Source organism: Psammomys obesus, unplaced genomic scaffold (genome assembly GCF_907164565.1).
Source record: "Psammomys obesus unplaced genomic scaffold, mPsaObe1.curated_primary_1811, whole genome shotgun sequence".
NCBI lineage: Eukaryota > Metazoa > Chordata > Mammalia > Rodentia > Muridae > Psammomys > Psammomys obesus.
In genome coordinates, this window is record NW_026590407.1 from 41,786 (window position 1) to 62,591 (window position 20,806).

General features: G+C 35.9%; 1 protein-coding gene across 1 annotated transcript in view; it reads right to left on the reverse strand.

Annotated features, from left to right (window-relative positions):
* Nrk (Nik related kinase) overlaps positions 1-20,806 on the reverse strand; it is a 135,474-nt gene that overhangs the window by 26,172 nt on the left and 88,496 nt on the right. The window contains exons 12-19 of the mRNA XM_055607309.1: positions 17,855-17,918; positions 16,260-17,406; positions 13,848-13,946; positions 10,140-10,207; positions 6,411-6,505; positions 4,022-4,119; positions 2,444-2,808; positions 1,035-1,329 (exon numbers count right to left, since the gene is read on the reverse strand). Of these exons, the coding sequence (XP_055463284.1) occupies positions 1,035-1,329; positions 2,444-2,808; positions 4,022-4,119; positions 6,411-6,505; positions 10,140-10,207; positions 13,848-13,946; positions 16,260-17,406; positions 17,855-17,918 (2,231 nt within the window). The remainder of the gene's footprint in view (positions 1-1,034; positions 1,330-2,443; positions 2,809-4,021; positions 4,120-6,410; positions 6,506-10,139; positions 10,208-13,847; positions 13,947-16,259; positions 17,407-17,854; positions 17,919-20,806) is intronic.

The window sequence follows — 20,806 nt, forward strand, 5'->3', positions numbered from 1 at the left end:
TAAACAAGGAGGACCCTAGGGAAGGGGCTTAATCCTCATTCAGAAGGGCCATTAGGATAGACATCGGAAGTAGAAGACAAGGAATAGGACAGGAACCTTCCACAGGGAATTAATTAAAAACTAAACCTAGCAGGGTTTCAAAGCAGATGCTGAGAATCATAGCAAAATGTTGGGCAGTGTTCAGGGAATCTTATGGAAGAAGGGGAGACAGGAAGGTCTGGAGGGGACAGGAGCTCTATAAGGAGATCAACAGGGACAAAAAAAAAAAAAAAACGTGGCCCAGGGGGTCCTGCAGAGACTGATACTCCAAACAAGGACCATTCATGGATACAACCGAGAACCCCTGCTCATATGTAGCCCTTGGCAGCTCAATATCCAAGTGGGTTCCCTAGTAAGGGGCACAGGGACTGTCTCTAACATGAATTCAGTGGCTGGCTCTTTGACTGTCTCCTCTGGATGAGGGAGCAGCCTTGCCAGGCCACAGAGGAGGACAATACAGCCAGTCCTGATGAGAGCTGATAGGTTAGGGTCAGATGGAACGGGAGGAGGACCTCCTCTATCTGTGGACTTGGAAAGGGGCATAGGAGGAAATGAGAGAGGGAAGGTGGGACTGGGAAGGGAGGAGGGAGGGGGCTACAGCTGGGATACAAAGTGAATAAAGTGTAATTAATATTAAAATTAAAATAATAGTTTCACAATATTGTACATGTCCAAACTTCTGGCAATTTGAATACTTAACATGGAAAAGTCCAGTATTTGTATTCTATAGTTATAAAGAATATTGCCACTTCCTTGAAATACTATCTCAAATATATTATCTTACTTAAAATGACAAAATAAATCACCTCCTCCTTGAAATTTTATGTGAACCATCAAGTTGTCTGTAGTAATGATCCCAAGAGCTTATAATTTAAATCATTTCAGGATTTAAGATATAAGGTTATAATCAATGTTGAATAGCTGTAATGCTACATATCATGTGCCAGCATACATTTATAAGAGAAGTATATTCTTAGTTTCAAATGCTTCATTACCTCTTGCTCATGACCAAAATCCTGTTGAGCCAGTCCCGGGCCATTGTTTTGTGAGTCGGTTCCTTCTCTATAGAATCCACAGGCTCCATTCTCTTCGCTGTTTCCATTAACTCCCCTGTTACCTCTTTGATTGCCCATACTGGCTCCATGTCCTTCCTGGTTTCCAAAGGCTGCACTTGTTCCACTGGCAGTGTTTCCACAGTTACTTTTGGCTCCATCATTTCTACAGTCTCTGAAAGATTCACATTCATCACCACCAGCTTGCTTCAAGATTCCTCTTCTGTAATCTTCTGCCCTGATAACAAGGACACATTGATAAAAGATGACCATTCAAGAAAAATGCAAATTAAAGCCAGAAAACGAAAGAGAAGTAAAACTTTTGTATATACACACACATTATGCTCAGGAATGTTTTTGCTTTTTGTGAATGCTTTTGCTTTTATATATACATGAAAAATTCTCCAGTACTTTGCCAATACTAAAGACTGAACTAAAGCTGTAAAGTCTTTGTCATCATTGTGGCAACAAAGGGAAAAGAACTGCATTTTGTTGTTAGGTACATATGATAGCTTAGCTACAGAATATAATATTTTCTTAAATAATTGGATAATTTATTAATAAATTTCAGTTACGTTAATTATTAAACTCACAGTGATATTAGAATATTTTTTCAGTGGTCAAGATATGTTAACTTTAACACATGCTTTCATTTATTTACATGTATACCAACAGTCCTGCTATAGACCTTAGGGCAACTACTTTCACCAGAAAGTTCAATTAATATAGACTTTATATGTTGGAAGATAAGTAAGATAATCACATAATCCGGGTTTATAAATGCTAATTTTTAATATGTCAGTACCTTGTTTTAAATGGACTATGATATTAAACATATGTCCTTATGGTGATTATTCAAAGAATAACTGTGTGAAAATAGAATTCTTTGTAGATTTTTTATTTGTGGAAGAAAATCCAAAAGATCTTTTGCTAACTTTTCCACCAATTAAATGAATAAAGATCATCTTAAGTTGATCATATACATGGTAAAATGTCAACTCTCTGGGAAATGCTTAGTCATGCTGACAAATAGTAGTAGAATACTTCATATTTTACCCCATTTCTCATTGTGATTTTATAGTGAAGAGAGATTTAGTGGCATTATTTTAAGAGAACGCCCAGACAATTTCAGTTATCAAGAAATTAATAAATAACTGTAACTAAATTTGATATAAATTCAGAATTAAGTGTTCTGCATTAGACAATTTAAAATTACAATACTGAACATTTACCAATATGTAAGTACAATTCATTAATTCTCTTAATGTTATGTTATATTTTGAAATAAAGCAAATATAACACTAGTTAAGAATTCATAAGCATCTATAGAATAATAATAGAGAGAAACCAACCTTGGATCATTGTTAACAGCACCAGCATTATCATCTATGTTATGAACAGAGCCATCATTGAAGTCACCATCAACATGGTCTTCATGGGCATTTGCCTCATCAACCTGGTCATTCAAGCCATCCTCATCATTGTCGTGGTCACTATTCTCTTCATAAGCATCATTAGAATCTTCTTCCTCACCATCTGTATTAGCATCAGCATCATACAGTTCAACATAATCACCATCTTCTTCAGGTGGCTGAATGACAGGTTCAGGAATTAACCATTCATCCCAGAAGATTTCTGAGAGTGCATTATAGCCTACCCAGTCATTTGTCAAGTATACAGGGGGTGATATCTTTCCCACTTTAAATCCGTCTGGAACCTGTGTGCACAAGAAAGGTTAAGGTAGTCTCTAATAAATTCTCATTCTTTCTCTCTCTCTTTTTTAAGGTATTGGCAGTTTCCAAAATGATATTTTAAAAACATGTTAAAATGATAATCTTTATTGAAACAAAGATGTCCACTCAATACATAGAACAAATATTTTAGTGAATATGAGTTGCACAAACCCAAACATTAGTGGTTATTAGGGGACTTTGTAGATCACACAGCACAAATTACTCATTGTTTTATTAACCTTACTTGCCTGTTGAGGAGTAGACATTTGCTTTTGATGCTGAGAATTGTGTTTCTAGACAGTCAGTTCTTTCCTTTTGTTTTATCCTAACACTGAGATTAAGGTATAGCTCATGAAATAGATATGTTATTTTCCCAGTTTTGTCTGCACAGACCATATACTATCTTAAATTATTTCAAATGCCTCCAAAAAGCAAATGAATGCAAATGCAATTCTAATGGTAGGCATAGACATGTGTATGATAGTGTGGGGCTATTATTAAAATTACATAATATGATCTGAAAGCACACTGCAAAATTTAGGGAGGGCTTTTACTTATACAATCAAAAGACATTACTTTTTACTGATATTTTATTTGTCTCATTATCTAAGAAATACTATTAGGCAAAAATTGAAAGTGTAACTTGCGCTTCTTGGTCATAGCTTAGTTTCTAAAAGTATCTTTCCTACATATTCTATTTCTATTTTCAACGATACTAGGATTGAACATAGAGACTTGAGTATTCTGCACAAGTACTTTTAGCACCTCTCATCAACAGATTCTAACAAAAATGTTAAAATATAATATTTTTTGGTCAGAAGTGCCTTTTCCCTATTTCAATTTTAACTTCAAAATTTTGTATACTGAATACTTGTCCAACAATATGATCTTTTTAATAAACATTAATGTGACACATTTAAACTCTTTTACCTCCCTATGTGTATGAGTGCTTGCCTGAATGCAATATATGTGCATCTTGTGCATGGCTGGCATATACAAAGGTCTTCTGGAATTGGAGTTACAGATGACTATGAAGCATCATATGAATTCTGGAAAACAAACTCTTGTCTTCCGAAAAAGAAACACGTGCAGAGCCATCTGTCTACCCCTTAACTTTAGTGTTTTAAGGTCAGAAAGAATAGGTGAAACCATCTTGGTATTAAAAACAGATACAAGTGCATCATGATATAAACCTACGTGGATATCAATCAGTAAGTTCTGATCAATAGTAGAATAAGGCGGTGATGACTGAGACTTCCTCCTAGTCACAGGACTCTCCTCTTCAGAAGATGATTCTAGGGAATGCCAAAAATACATTAGTGAAAAGAGATTTCACAATTGCTTCTATTTCTGTAGTAAATCAATTCAATATCTTACTGTTTTTCTTCCAATTTTTGTAATTCCCTTTCAGAAACATCACCTTACATTAAAACCTCATGTGACCACAATTCTGCATTCTGCTTTCAAGGATACTAGCAAGCTCATGTTTTGTTCATGCTATAGACCTACAAGGCAATTTTTTCTTAGATAGTTATTGTATACTTGAAAAAAATCTATCTATGTAAGAAGGTATACAGTAAGACTGGCATGCATATAGGTCCATTAGAAATCAAAGAATGATAAACAGGAAGGACTGAGAGTGCCAGTATTCATACAGTAGTAAAGAGGTCAAAGGTGTAATTTGAAGATGAAAAATTATTAAAAGTAGACTGCAATTGTAAACCTCCTCAGTTCTAACCAAGTTATTATTCCCAAATAGTTAAATTATAAAAATTAACTATGTTTCATAAAGCTGGAAATTTTATAATAATGATTTGGGAAACAACTTTCTGCAGTGATAGAATTATTCTGTGCCTGATCTATCCTATATGGCTAATGACAATTTTAGAGCACTGAATACCAACCACTGGACTAATAGGGAAGTTACTGTGCATTTAAAATGTGTTCAGTTCACCTGAAAAAATAGGCTGTTAAAATATTTATTGAATTTTTGTTTTTAGTTTTCATTTTAATAATCACATGTGGTATTGCTGTTTACTCTCGCATTGGACAGCATAATTCCATTTGGGTAATATTTCTATTTAAAATACAATTTCATTCAACTTGTCAGTATAGGTTTTGAAATCTATGATGTGGTAAATAATAAGTTGTATTAAAATTCAACGAGAATATTTAGTAGGCTGGGAAATCAGTGGAGTCTAGGTGAACATATTTATTTTTAGAAGGTTTCCCAAAAGAATACAGGATCCATGTTTATTTCTACGTATATTAAGGATAATATACTACTGGATTATTTTATCTGAAAACTAACTATACATAGCCAAAGTCTAGATACTACAAATAACCCCTTGCATTTGTAAGTGTTATTATCTTTTTAAAATGTTTTACTCCATATCATAGGATGTACATTCTTGCCTTCTAGTAAAGTTGTAACTTTGCTATTCATTATTTATTCAAGAAGTAATTCTTTCAAGTTTTTTAGAGTAGAAGTAGTCAAACTATAAAGGTTGAGAGTCAGTGATTACAGTGAGAAGATATCTTCTATGAAGAAATCAAACTTGCTGGGAATCTCAGATGGTCTGTGTCATACACATAACAGATTCTTAGACCTGAAAGGTTTGGCCGTTATATACAGAGATAGTACTGCCTCTTTTTCTTATCAATGTTGATGAATTATCTTATTTCAAAAAGGCAAGTGAGTGGACCATAAAATTTATGTGTTTGCCATGTTGTAGCAAATTTATACCTGACTAAAACAGAAGAAAAAAGTACCCCATATTTTGCCTTGTCTTTTCAGAACAATCCTATGTGAAAATACACTATGAAAATAATTCTTTCATTACATTACTTTACTAAGCTGGAGTAAGTTTTGAAAATTCAGGTGCTTGAATAGCTGGTCTGCTATTTCCCTTTTGATACAGAGATTAAGAAAAATCTGAATATTACATTTTTATAAATAATTTGACAGCTTGGTCACAAAATGTCTTCTAGTTAAACATATCTTGCATACTAAAAGGTAAAAAATGTCAAATTTTATGACCTAATGCACAATTTTTGAATTTTCTATGTTTTAAAATGTACAATAAATTCAAAGTCTTTTAAATAAACATCACAAATAAAATATTAGATGGAAAGCGATACCACTATTTGAGAAGCTACCTTAATATAACTTGATCAACCAAGTTTTCATATATTTTGAATAAAGCTATCAGTTGATAACATTTAAGAAACAGTATTGCTGTAAATGTCATATTTTCAAGAGATAAAAAAATGACAAGTGAAATTTATTATCACAATTATTTTACTTAATGTTGTAAAATTAGCCTAATAAATTTTGGCTAGTTGAAGAATAGTTTTGCAAGTTCTTTCATGTATTATCTCATGTTGTATAGGAACTTAATAACATGATGATTTCCCATTTCTCAGAGGTAAAATTAGTCACTCAAACACCAAATCAAATCACTTCTTGTCATAATAATACTTGGATTTCCTAATATTTCATTCATTCCTTCTTGAAATTGTTCTTTACTTCTAAAACATATACTGTTAAATACTAGGCATATGGTGAAACTTGAGTTTCAAATACCTGATTCTGCTTGTCCATTCTGAGGATTTAGAGAACTCCCCTGTCTAATTTCCATGGGCTGCTGAACTTCTTCCAAAACAGGCTGCTCACAGACACTAATATTAAAAAGATATAGAAGATTTAAAGAAGATATATTTATAATCATATTTATAATATATAATATATTTATAATATACAATAAATATATAATATATTTATAATAGAAAATAAATATAATATATTTATAATATAAAATAAATATAATATATTTATAATAATTTTGAGATGTTTTGTTGTCATCTCTTAAAACCATCTGTGAAAGAAAACCAAACCAAACCAAAAGAAAGACAGAAAAAAAGTATCTCCCACAAGTTTCATGTGAAGATATAGTCACAAGATTTAAAGAATAAGGTTGTACAGATATGTTGATCATATACAAATTCTCTAGTATCTGACCATACTGTGCAGTATCTTTAGTTTTAAATTTTATTTCATTTTGTTTTTTTTTTCTTGAAATGTTTTACAATACTAGATTAGTTTGTAATTAGTGAAGTTAAAAATAATTTACTATTGTCAAAAGTTGTTTAGAACACTGATTAAACACTGTGTGTGTGTGTGTGTGTGTGTGTGTGTGTGTGCGTGTGCACCTGGAAGTACAAGTATGTAATAAAGCATATGTGGAGGTCAGAGGGACAAGTTGTGGAAGTTGGTTCTCTGATTTGATTATGTGGTATGGGGAACTGAACTCAGATCACTATTGGGTTTAAAACTATGTGCTCTTTCCCACTGAGCACTCATTGGCATTTCTGACTCATTGGCATGGTCTAATATGTTTAACATAAGAAATAAATATTTAGTGAATGACTGCCCTAATGAACATAGGGCAGTCTCCATTGGGAGTTTGGTTCATTTTAAAAATTGTCTTTCAAATATAATGCATTACAGAGAACACCTGACTTATGACACAAAATCTTGGAAAATTACTGAAACCAAGATTATAATTACAATGAATGGTTTCTATGTTGCATATATTATCTTATTTATAAAATAATATTCATATATTTGATTTTGAACTCATAACACTTTCAGACTTTCTTGTGAATGCTGTTTTAATTTCCTTAGATGATGGGATGAGATGAGAACTGTTCCCAATCTGTGAGAATACATGGTTTGGGCTGAGCCTTCATGTTCCTATATAACTACCCCTAGACCTAGTCCTGGAAGCTTCTAACCTCTATACAAGCTAATCTTCTGCAAGCCCAAACCTTGAAGGCTTCAGCTTCCACCCCCTGTCTGCTAAGCTAGGCCTAGAATTTTTTCAACCTCTAAGACTTACTGCTGAATAAACTCACTCTTTCTAGTTCTTTCTGAATTTGGGCTGGCTAGTTCAACTCAGCTGTTATGGATCAAAATTCTTCTCCAAATTGACTGATTCAAACTGGCTTCTCTCTGGTTCTCACTGAAATGCTCACCTTGAAAAAATATCGCTGAACTACTGGAACTGAATTGCACAATTGAATGCAGGAACAGAACTAAACTGCAAAATTCAACTGAATTCAACTATATTCAACTGTACTGCACTAAATCAAATCTCCTCTTTCTCCCTGTACTTTTCTTTCTTTTTCTTTCTTTCTTTCTTTCTTTCTTTCTTTCTTTCTTTCTTTCTTTCTTTCTTTCTTCCTTCCTTCCTTCCTTCCTTCCTTCCTTCCTTCCTTCCTTCCTTCCTTCCTTCCTTCCTTCCTTCCTTGTTATTCATTTCGTAACCCTACTGTAGACACCTCCCTAGTCTCCTTCTATTCCCACCCACCCTCTTTCTTCTCCCCCTATGCCCCTTCCCTAGTTCCCTGATAGGGGAAGACCTCCTCCCCTTCTATCTAACCCTAGACTATCAGGTCTCACCAGGGCAGGCTGCATCATCTTCCTCTGTGGCCTGGCAAGGCTGCACCACACAGAGGGAGGTAACAAAAGAGCCAGCCACTGAGTTCATCTCAGAGAAGGCCCCTGATCCCCTTACTAGGGAACCTGCTTGGAAACTGAGCAGCCTATGGGCTTCCTCTGAGCAGGGCCTCTAGGTCCTCTCCATGCATGGTCCTTGGTTGAAGAATGGTCTCTGAGACCCTCCTAGGTCTAGGTTTTTATTTTTTTATTTTTTTATTTTTTGGCTGTGTTGGTCTCCTTGTGGAGTTCCTGTTCCATCCAGGTCTTTCTATCTTCCTTTTCTTCCAGAAGATTTCATGCACTCTTCCCAAGGTTTGCCTATGAGTCTCAATATCTCCTTCAATACCCTGGTGGGTAAAGTCTTTCAGAGGTCCTCTGTGGAAGACTACTGTCCTGTTCCTTGTCTTCTTCTACTTCTGATGTCTATCCTGTTTGCTCTTGTGAGTGATGTTTCAGCCTTTTCCTAGGGTCTTCCTTATTGTTCAGCTTCTTTAAGATTATAGATTTGGATGTAAGGGCGATCTGGCTGTGACATCTATCACCCCATTGATCAACAGGGTTGATTCGGTGATCTGGCTGGCTAGGAGGGTGTCCCCTTCCTCCCTCACCACTTCATGTGCATCTTGAAGCTGAGCACTGGGTCTAAGAGGATGACCTTCCCAGATTAGATGAGGACCGGTCTTCAGTCAAGGGTAAAGGAGTAGCTGCACTCCCCTGCTAGAACCTCCAAACAAGCTCAAGGATTATAGATTTTAGTATGATTATCCTTTATTATATGGTTAATATCCATGTATCAGTGAGTATATACATTGTGTGTCTTTCTGCTTCTGGGTTACCTCACTCAGGATGATCTTTACTTGTTCCTACCATTTGCCTGCAAAGTTCATGATTTCCTTGTTTTTAACAGATGAGTAATATCCTATTGGGTAGATGTACCACACTTTCTGTGTCCATTCCACCGTTGAGGAACATCTAGGTTGTTTCCAGATTCTGGCTATTATGAATAAAGCTGCTATGAACATAGTTGAGTAAATTTCCTTATTGAATGGCGGCGCACCCTTTTGGGTATATGCCCAGGAGTGATATAGTCCCAGCACTGCTCTTAAGTAGCCTCTCTTTCTTGTCCTCATGAGAGGTGGCTTATTCCATCTCTGAGTCATCCTATCATATCTTTCTGGGATTCATCTCTTTGTTCCCAATTAGATGTCATTGTTTGGGATTAAAGGTGTGTACTAAGGATTTACCTGTATTCCAGCCAGAGGTATTAAAAGGTGTGGGTCTACATTTCAACCCGAGAAATCAAATGTATGTGGTACATATGCATTCCAGCCAGATCACACAGATCTAGAAGGTCTTTGCATGTGATTCCTTGCCAGAGCAGGCAAATTGCTGGATTAAAATTCCTCTGCACTTTCCTATTCTGTGGCATTAGCTTCTGCACTATGAATAATTTTCCTTTTATTGTGTTATATATGTAAGAAAACTCTCCTGATAATTATTAAGTCCTATTGCTAAATGAACAGTATCAAATAAATTATTATGATTACTTCTATTACTCTATTGTCAAAATTGTTTGGAAATTATTGAATTGAATTTCATGGACTAGAATGTAACTTAATATGAACACTGTTACTGGAAGATCTTGTTCTTGGATCACTGCAGTTAGGTTTTTAAATGTAAGTCAGTTTTACCAAACGGTCATGATGTGAATGATAATTTAGTTTTGACTTCACACAGAAATTAATTTCAATGAAACAATCTTTTTTAAATCTTGAAGATACTAATAAATAATTTGAAAATAGAAATACATACCTTGGAGAAAATTTCACACGATGAGTACGATCCCGGTTGCAAAGGATGGGAGCAGATCTCTCTTGGACCTTAGAGATGCAACGCAAACAATAGTTTGATAAATGTTATGAATATAAACACTTTTGAGTTATTAATTTATTAGAAAATCAATTTCTTCACATATATTTTCCCAAACATCTAACTTATAAGCACACTTATTTTATAAACTGAACATTTTATACTTATAACCTTAGAAATACTTAAGGATAATTTCTAGTGGTTTCTTAGAACACTAGTATAGAAATAAACTCTGGAAATCTTGTAATTGAGAATTTTCATTTTATTATTGAGTAATCATAAGACCAGAGAAAGATAATGGCTTTTTTAAAAAAATGTACAGCTCAAAATAAAATCTAAAACCACTTTACTTTTCAACTAAAAATTAAAACTTTACGTTCTTGCTTGGCAGTGGCAGTGCATGCCTTTAATCCCAGCACTCAAGAGGTTAATCTCTAAGTTTGAAGCCAGCCTGGCCTACAGAGTGAGTTCTAGGACAGCCAGAGCTATATAAAGAAACCCTGTCTCAGGTATAGCCCATGGCAGTTCAGTGTCCAAGTGGGTTACCTAGTAATGGGAAGAGGGACTGCCTCTGACATAATCTGATTGGCCTGCTCGTTGATCACTTCCCCCTGAGGGGAGAGCAGCCTTACCAGGCCACAGTAGAGGACAATGCAGCCACTTTTGATGAGAACTGATAGACTAAGATCAGAAAGAAGGAGAGGAGGACCTCCCCTATCAGTGGACTTGGGGAGTGGCATGCATGCAGAAAGGGGAGGGAGGGTGGGATCAGCAGGGGAGGAGGGAGGGGCTCATGGGGGGATACAAAATGAATAAAGTGTAATTAATAAAAAATTAAAAAAAAGAAACCCTGTCTCAAAACAAAACAAAGCACAAATAAAAACAAACAAAACAAAACCGAAAAATTAAATTCATACCTTTCTAAACTCTAGATTTTCTAAGATTATCATTCACTCAAAAATTCAACAGTTTCTTTGAGAAAGTATGTTATAATCAATGTACCAAATACTTGTAGCTTCTAAGTAAATTATTTTGTGTTTTAATAACCATATACTCTAATATAGTAAAATACGAAAGACACAACATATATTTAATTTAGGCATACATCAAGGGAATAAAAATACTTTCTTTTATCAATGGCAGGCAGAGCCATAGATTGTTGCCAATTCTTATGTAATTTTAAAGGACTATGTTCACTCCCAGTAATTTTCAGTTATGACCCCCAACAGACTATTCTGCCATGTAATAAAAAAGCCACCAAGACTTTTTAGAGAGGAAATTACATTGTGCTATACTTAAAAAAAGTTAGCATATCATTAAAAAAAAAGTTCCTCTAATTCCTAGAAACTGTACTTAGCCTTCGTATATTGTTTGCTCTATGAAGTGGCTTATCTAAGTTGTCCCTGTACTTCAACAAATAGATTGGTAAGAAATGAAAAACCCTGTCAGTGTTTCATGTTTGGCTAAGGAGCAATTCCAAATATAACTAGGTGTTTTGCAGTATGCATGATGGGCATCTTTCTGAATAACTTTTTCTAATATCATTTCACATAGATGGATTATACTATTCTACTCTATGTCTCCTATGAAGTTGATATCAAGAAATTTCTATTTTATTTATTATATATTTTAAAATTTCCTATTAGGTCTCCCTATGTTAGATAGGCTGTTCTAAAATTTCTGAGCTCCAACCTCCTTAGCCATCATGGAGATGCAAATCTTAATAACTATGAGATTTCACCTTACACCCATCAGAATGACTAAGATAAAAAACTCAAGTGACAACACATGCTGGAGAAGTTGTGGAGAAAGAGGAACCCTCCTCCACTGCTGGTGGGAATGTAAACTTGTAAAACCACTTTGGAAATCAACCTGGCTCTTTCTCAGACAATTAGGAATACTGCTTCCTCAAGATCCAGCTATACCACTCCTAGGCATATATCCAAAATATGCTCAAGTACACAACAAGGACATTTGTTCAACCATGTTATAGCAGCTTTATTTCTAATAGCCAGAACCTGGAAAAAACCCAGATGTCCCTCAACAGAGATATGGATACAGAAACTGTGGCACATTTAAACAATGGAACACTACTCAGCAAGTAAAAACAAGGAAATCATGAAATTTGCAGGCAAGTGGTCAGATCTAGAAAAGATCATCCTGAGTGAGGTATCCCAGAAGCAAAAACACACCCACCCACAGTACATACTCACTTATAAGTGAGTAGTAGACATATAAGATAGGACAAACATACTAAAATCTGTTCACCTAAAGAAGCTAAACAAGAACGAAGACCCGGGGTAAGATGATCAATCTTCATCTAGAAAGACAAATGTGATGGACATTGGAAGTAGGAAAAAACAAGAAACAGGACACAAGCCTACCATAGAGGGCTTCTGAAAGACTACGTAGTAGTGTATCTAGAGCAGATGCTGAGACTCATAACCAAATCTTGGGCAAAGTGCAGGGAATCAGATGAAAGAAGGGGGAGTTAGTATGACATGGAGGGAACAGAAGATCCAGAAGGACTAATTTTAACTGGGCACAGGGGTCTTTTCTGAGACTGATTCCCCAACTGAGGACCATGCATAGATATAACTTAGATCCCCTGCTCAGACATAGCCCATGGTAGCTCAGTATCCAAGTGTGTACCCTAGTAAGGGGAACAGGGATTGTCTCTGACATGAACTCAGTGGCTGGCTCTTTGACCTGTCCCCCTCCCCCCGGAGGGAGGAGCAGCCTTGTTAGGCCACAGAGGAAGATAATGCTGCCAGCCCTGATGAGACCTAATAAACTAGGGTCAGATGGAAAGGGAAGAGGACCTCCCCTATCAGTGCACTTAGAGAGGGGCAGGGAGGAGATGAGGGAGGGTGGGTGAGGATTGGGAGGGAATGACGGAGAGGGGGTTAAAGCTGGGATACAAAATGAATAAACTGTAATTAATAGAAAAATTAAAATTTGGAAAAATATGTGCAAAATTATGAAAATGTTGATTGTAATATACTAGTATAAAAATGAAGGCTAATTGTGAGTAATATATAACAGCATTTGAATTCAAATCAATTACAAGAAAATATATGTACAGGTTTTAACAGGTTTATCCTATATTACATGTCTACATGAATGAGTATTTACTGTGTGTGTCTTTCTGCTTCTGCGACAGCTCACTCAGGATGATCCTTTCCAGTTCCCACCATTTAACTGCAAATTTCATGATTTCCTTATTTTTCATTGCTGAGTAATATTCCATTGTGAAGATATACCATAATTTCTGTATCTATTCTTCAGTTGAGGGGCATCTGGGCTGTTTCCAGCTTCTGGCTATTACAAATAAAGCTGCGACAAACATGGTTGAGCAAATGTCCTTATTGTGTACTTGAGCCTCTTTTGGATATGTGCCTAGGAGTGGTATGGATGGATCTTGAGGAAGTGTCATTCCTAGTTGTCTGAGAAAGTGCCAGATTGATTTCCAGAGTTGTTCTACATCTAAAGAAACTAATCAAGAGGGAGGACCCTGACTAAAATGCTCAATCTTTTGGTTTTAATTTTCAGTAAGTTAGACAGTGAATGATATAATGAAAAATCTTTACAGAATTTTCAGTATTTAAGGTTATAAAGTGGTCTTGAGACCATTAATTTTAAGAAATTTACCTCATTTCCTGTAGGATTTTGAGCGTATTGCTCTATTTGGACTTCAGCCTGAATTGAGTGAAACACTTCATCATTATCTGATGAGTCATCTTCTCTGTTCTTTGAAAAAAAAAAAAATATATATATATATATATATATTAAGTCAGATTGGTGTGCAAGTGATAAGAATGACAGAATCATCTTAATTTGCAACCATAATGATTAATTTCCAAATATTAAAAATCATTTAAACCAGTAGTTTCTAACAGTTTTTGGTTAAGATTCCTTTTTACAATCTAAGGAAAGGTACTGATTGCCAACAGAAAGCTGCACATGTACACACATACACATTTGCATCTATTTTCATGTGAATTGTTAGTTTCCTGAAGTTTATCTATGGGATCCAGAAGGAGAATATGATTTAATGCTTGATTAACACATTCACAACCCAACTTTCATGTTTAGTAAGCTTTTATATCTCCCAAAATTTCTTCCTGAGCGGCTGAAGATTTGTGTTATCGTGTACAAATATTCCTCCTAAATTAAGCTCTCAGAGTTAAAGAAATTGTTCAATCAAATGATTCAACCACTATTATCTCTTCCACTTAAAAAGTGTAATGAAAGTGTATGCATATTTTTTCAAATTGATAAGCCAAAGCACTTAGACATGTCTCTAAATTCTAATTCAATTTCAAATATATCAAAAGAACTACGACTTTGCCTGTAATATATTTTATTTCTTTTATGAATTCATATGTATGTAAGAACTAGGCTCATTGGATGGTTAGTCATTGTTTATAGACTTATATCCATTTTGATATAGCTTCTCACATATGTATTCAAAACAATGACAGTAAGTATATTCTCTGCTGGCAATATTAAGCATATTTCCAGGATAAATATAAGTCTTTTCCATTAATGCAAATCCCATTAACTCTAATTGTCTACGAGAGCTCACTGAGAATAGCCATTAGCATGTTAGAGTCCTTAATTCCTGCCACATATCATCGATTCATATTCATAGCTCCCTTTCTATATATGATTTTTATCTCTTTATATTCTGGGAGTGATGCATCCATTTCCCCTTTTGGGTCATTCTTCTTTCAATTTTAAAAATAATTTCTTATGTAAATGTGCCAGGAAATTATCAATTGTTTAATTGATTTAATGTGCACAAACCTAAATTATTATTTATCTAGATAGTCAGGAAAGGTTCATTTGTAATTACTACATGAGTTGTTACTAAGTGCATGTGGTTAACCATTTAATCATCATATAATAATTCCTTTTATATAGATGGATACTGAAAATTATTAGAGTACAACTTTTCTCCTAATCCTTTCTGACCTCACTAATTTGCTTATCAAACCTATAAACAATTCATTATCATATTAATAGGGCTAGATAAAATTCAACAAGGCCTGTCAAATTTTAACCACCTATATGCAGGAGTTTTGAAGTTTTACTGTCTCTAAACGAGAAGTTAAGCTCCACTTGTTCCCTGGTCTCTGCAGTCACATCATCAAAGCCTTACATAGAACATGGGAGCATTAAGAAGACAAGTTATAAATATGACAACTGTATACAAAGTGTTTTGGAAATCAGTTTTGTTTTGATTTCAAAATAGATTTACTTATGTTATATTATTTATTTGTATGGATGTGTTTGCCAACATGGATGTCTGTTCACCATGTGTGGAGTGTCTGTGGAGACCAGAAGATCCTCTGAAACTGGAAGTATAGATAGTTTGTGAGATGTCACATGGTACTGGGAACTGAAACTTAACCTTCTGAGCCGCCTTTCTATTCCTGACTTTTTTTCTAAAGTTAACCTCAATTTAAACATCACAAAGTACAAATTAATGCAATTTACACAAATAGTGCAGTCCACCATTCCATGGCAAGAATAAGTAACTAATTCGGGTGAAGAAGCTGATGGAAAACAGAAGGTTATAGGCAGTTATGAGCTGCCATGTGGGGTACTGGGAATTGAACCTATGTCCACTGTAAGAGCAGTAAATGCTCTTATATGATGAGCCCCAGAAAGTCACATATTAAAGGAATAAAAATGGAGGAAATTTGGAATTTTAAATTAAGGCTATTTCAAGAGTCAAAATAGTTTTTTTAAGTGTTTGTAGTTACCCATTTCCTGGCTAAGGGAGTAATTGGTAAAAATAAAATAATGCAAAACAAAACCCTAATAATTAAGGTACAACTCCTACAGAGATACATTAAACCACTAGTTGTATTATTAAAGCAAATTTTCCTTTTGACCACAATTATCTAGAGATTTCAGAACGATTCATTTGAAGTGCTAATTAGTAAATCTTTGGTTAACCTGGAATATTTATTTCATTTGCTTTCACAGAGGAAATATGAAAGCAATAGCTAGCATTGGTAGTTTTCACTCCGGAAAAATATCAAAATCTCTTACATTTTGAACTTGTCTTAGTTCCTCTTCATGTTGATTAAAGATATCCTCCCATCTACGCTGGCGCCTTCTCCTGCAGGCTTCTAAATCTGAGAGTTCAAAGTCTTCACATCTCCAGAATGACTTTGCCCTGAACCTCTTGCGTGAGAGTCTTTTTGCCAGTGCATGCTTTAGACTAGAAACTCTTGACTTTTTCTTCCGTGTCTGTTCTGGTTGAGTATAAAATACATTTGAAGCCAAATTTTCCATCAAGATTTGCAGTGGACCAAGTGGTTTCGAGATACAAGCATTTGGTGCTTGAAGCAAGTCCCTTGAAAGTCCCTCTATCAGTGCTTGAATTGCACCAACTGCCTGTGAGGTTTCTAGAGCCCAGGCCTGTGCTTGAGGTGCCTCTTCATTGTGTTCTCCCAATGGAATTAGCAGCTGTGTATCTAAATGAAGTGGCAAGAGCACGTGATGGTTCTGGGACAGTAAAGGCAGGACCACCTGGGCATGTACTTGTACTAACTCAGGTTCCTTATCCTCAATCTCATCTTGTGGAGGCTCAGCAGCCTGTTCCTGCACCTCAGGCTGCTCAGGTGCCCTGTTTTGCTCCTGATGCTGCTCAGGAGCTGGATTCTGCCTCTGCTGTTGTTCTGCAGCCTGGCCCTGCCTTTGTTGTTCAGATGCCCTATCTTGCTGCTGAAATTCTTCTGGCACCTGGTCCAGATCTTTAGGCTGTTCTGTTCCTAAGGCCGCAGGCTGGGCCTGCTGTTCTTTGGGTATGGTGGCCTGTACCTCTGGTTCTTTTTCCTGAGTAGGTAGGGGCATGAACACCCTAGCTGCTCTCCTAAGTTGGAGAGGTGCTTCAATCTGTATGAGTAGAAGTGTAGACGCTTTAGCTTTAACCTGCATCTGTAGTGGCATGAATACCTGAACTACCTCATACAGGCACCCTGGTGCCAGAGCCTGTATCTGCAAAGGCTTGGGTGTATTGTCCTGAGCATGTAGAGGCATGGGCACTCTGACTGGCCCCTGCAGTTGCTGGACATATGGCTCTTCTTGATCAGGTAACCACCTTGGCTGAGGTGCTTCTCCATGCAGGAATATAAGTGGTCTGCATCTGCTGCTGGTTGGCATACTCAAAAGTTCATGAGCACAAGAAGTTCCTCTAAAATAAACACAGATGATTGCCATATAACAAGTGTTCAGTGGAACTATGTCATGCCTGAGAAATGCTTTAGTTCTTAAAAGATGGACCCACCCACAAAGATAACAAATTCGTGCAATCCCTGAAATATTTTGTAGGTAACATGTATAATGATAATGGATTAAAACCTTAATGTAGGTTAGTATTCTACTTGATAAGTCTATTGATATGTATAATGTCATTTTGAAATAGTAACAAATTTTGTCAATATTTTCACAATCTCTCATAGAAACAGAAGCATGCTGGTTTTTGTTTGTTGCATTTTATTTTTTCATTTTTGTTGCTGTTTTGTTTTAGTTTTACTTTTTGGTGCTACTTAAGTTGTCTTGAGTAGAAGGCAATAATATTAAATCTACTGTCTTTTTTAACATGCCATCATATAATTATGTATTCAGTTTTCCCAACATACCGGAATCTCCTTGTGGTGTACAATTCCTTAATAGCTGCTTCTCTTTCAAAGATCGGAAGTGTGTCTTTCATATGGAAAAAATAAAAGGAAATAAAACATAAACAACATTTGATTCACCTAAGTCACATTGCAACTTCTAATGCTCAGGATGTAGAATGAATTCATACAGGTAAGAAGGTAACAAGTAAGAGTGATTCAATCATACTTTGCTAGTGATGTTGACAACTGTCTAGGCATACTTTTGAAACACAATAGAAATACTTCAGGCAGGTTAATTTCTCTGGACAAAAAAAAAAAGAAAATATTAGCAATCTGATTGCTGCCCTTTAGAAAAGGCAGAGTGGAATAAAAGGAGGAAAAAGGACAAGAAAGAATTTGATGGTGTGGGTTTGACCTATAGAACCATGAACACTTGGGCTACCCAATATAGCCATTTATGTTCCTGAGCCTGCTTGAGGAGTTTAATTATGTTTGTGATCCCAAGCCTGAAGTGGCATAAATACCTTGGCTGCTCCCTAAAGTTCTTAAAGTGTTTTTCACTTAGGTAACCCACCTTGACAGAGGGGAGGGGTGTTCTACATTCATGGTTCTAAGGAATCTGCCTTTGCTTGTTTTATATTTAATATATTTAAAGCATTCAGCTTCTTTTCTCTCAGCTGTGCTGTTATTACCGAAGTGTGGAATCTTACAAATAGAATAGTTTTCTTCCAAGTCCCTGTGTTAAATTGCTTAGAACATCTATAATTGCATTTGTGGAGTAATCTCCAAATAAATGAGACTTTTCCTGTAGGTAAGATTTTTTTTGAAGTCTTACACCTCTAGATTTCAGCAAATTATTGCTGATGTTCCTTAAAGAATGGCCTCTATGATGCTGGTTCCAATAACTTCATTATCAGAAGCACATAAATGAACCCTGTAGCTCCCCATTTAGAAATAGGACACATACTTTTGTAGATGGGACAAGTAATATTGTAGTTACTCCTGCAGCTGAATTGATCTTAGCATGCTTTCTGTCATTTTCAGATTTCAATGTTCATCACTCCATTGCTACTATAGACCCTGTCTATTGTCCCTGAAATTAAATGCATAAAATTCTAGAAAATATATGAAATTGCAGCTTTGTATTTTCTCAAACATTGAGTAAAATCATCTTGTCACTCTGGGCATCAATAACTGTGAGCTTACTTTATAGACATAAATTAGCTTCTTTAGTTATATCTCAAAGTGTGGGATTAGGACATAAAATGAACTTCATATGTGTATGCATTTTTTTCAAAACTAAGTCATTAAATGTACAATCATGAACACATTAATCTCCACAGAGTTGGTTATATTTCTTTCTTTCTTTGCTTCTTTGCTTATTTCCTCCTTCTCTTATTCCTCCTCTCTTCTTTTGATGCAGGGTTTGTTTGGTTTTTTTTGTAGACTTTGGTGCCATGGATTCACTTTGTAGACCAGGTTGGCCTCAAACTCACATAGATCTGGCTTCCTCTGCCCCTCAGAGTGTTGGAATTATAGGCATGCACCACAATGCCCAGCTTGATTATATATATATATATATTTTTTAGTTATAAGTTCACTTAAAATAATATAGCCACTCAGGGCCTTCAGATTATGAGACTGACGCGCTGCCTACTGCACTAAGGACGCAAATCAGTAGCACTCCTGTATACAAAAGACAAAAGGGCTGAGAGAGAAATTAGAGAAACAACACCCTTCACAATAGCCACAAATGACATAAAGTACCTTGGTGTAACCCTAACCAAGCAAGTCAAATTCTTGTATGAAAAAAATTTCAAGTCTCTGAAGAAAGAATTAGAAGAAGACATCAGAAGATGGAAAGATCTCCCATGCTCATGACTTGGCAAGATTAACATAGGAATAATGGCCACTTTACCAAAAGCAATCTACAGATTCAATGCAATTCCCATCAAATTACCAACACAATTCTTTACAGACCTGGAAAGAAAAATTCTCAACTTCATATGGAATAACAAGCAACCCAGAATTGCTAAAACAATCCTCTACAATAAAAGATCTTCTGGAGGTATCTCCATCCCTGATCTCAAACTGTACTATAGAGCAACAGTTATAAAAACTGCATGGTACTGGCATAGAAACAGAATGGTGGATCAATGGAATCGAACAGAAGACCCAGAAATAAACCCACACACATATGGACACCTGATTTTTGACAAAGATGCCAAAACCATACAATGGAAAAAAGATAGCATCTTCAACAAATGGTGCTGGTCCAACTGGATGTCTACATGTAGAAAAATGAAAATAGATCCATACTTATCACCTTGCATAAAACTGAAGTACAAGTGGACCAAAGACCTCAACATAAAACCAGACACATTAAATCGGCTAGAAAAAAAAGTGGGGAATACCCTAGAACTCATTTGTACAGGAGAAAACTTCCTGAACAGAACACCACCAGCACAGGCTCTAAGAGCAACAACCAATAAATGGGACCTCATGAAACTGAAAAGCTTCTGTAAAGCAAAGGACACCCTCATCAAAACAAAGCGACTGCCTACAGATTGGGAAAGAATCTTCACCAACCCTTTATCTGACAGAGGACTCATATCCAGTACATATAAAGAACTAAACAAGCTGAAAAGCAGCAAACCAAGTAATCCACTTAAAAAATGGGAAACAGAGCTAAAGAGAGAATTCTCTGTAGAGGAACATCAAATGGCAGAGAAGCACTTAAAGAAATGTTCAACCTCATTAGCCATTAGGGAAATGCAAATCAAAACAACCCTGAGATTTCACCTTACACCCATCAGAATGGCCAAGATGAAAAACTCAAGTGACAACACATGCTGGAGAGGTTGTGGAGAAAGGGGAACCCTCCTCCACTGCTGGTGGGAATGTAAACTTGTACAACCACTCTGGAAATCAATCTGGCGCTTTCTCAGACAACTAGGAATAGTCCTTCCTCAA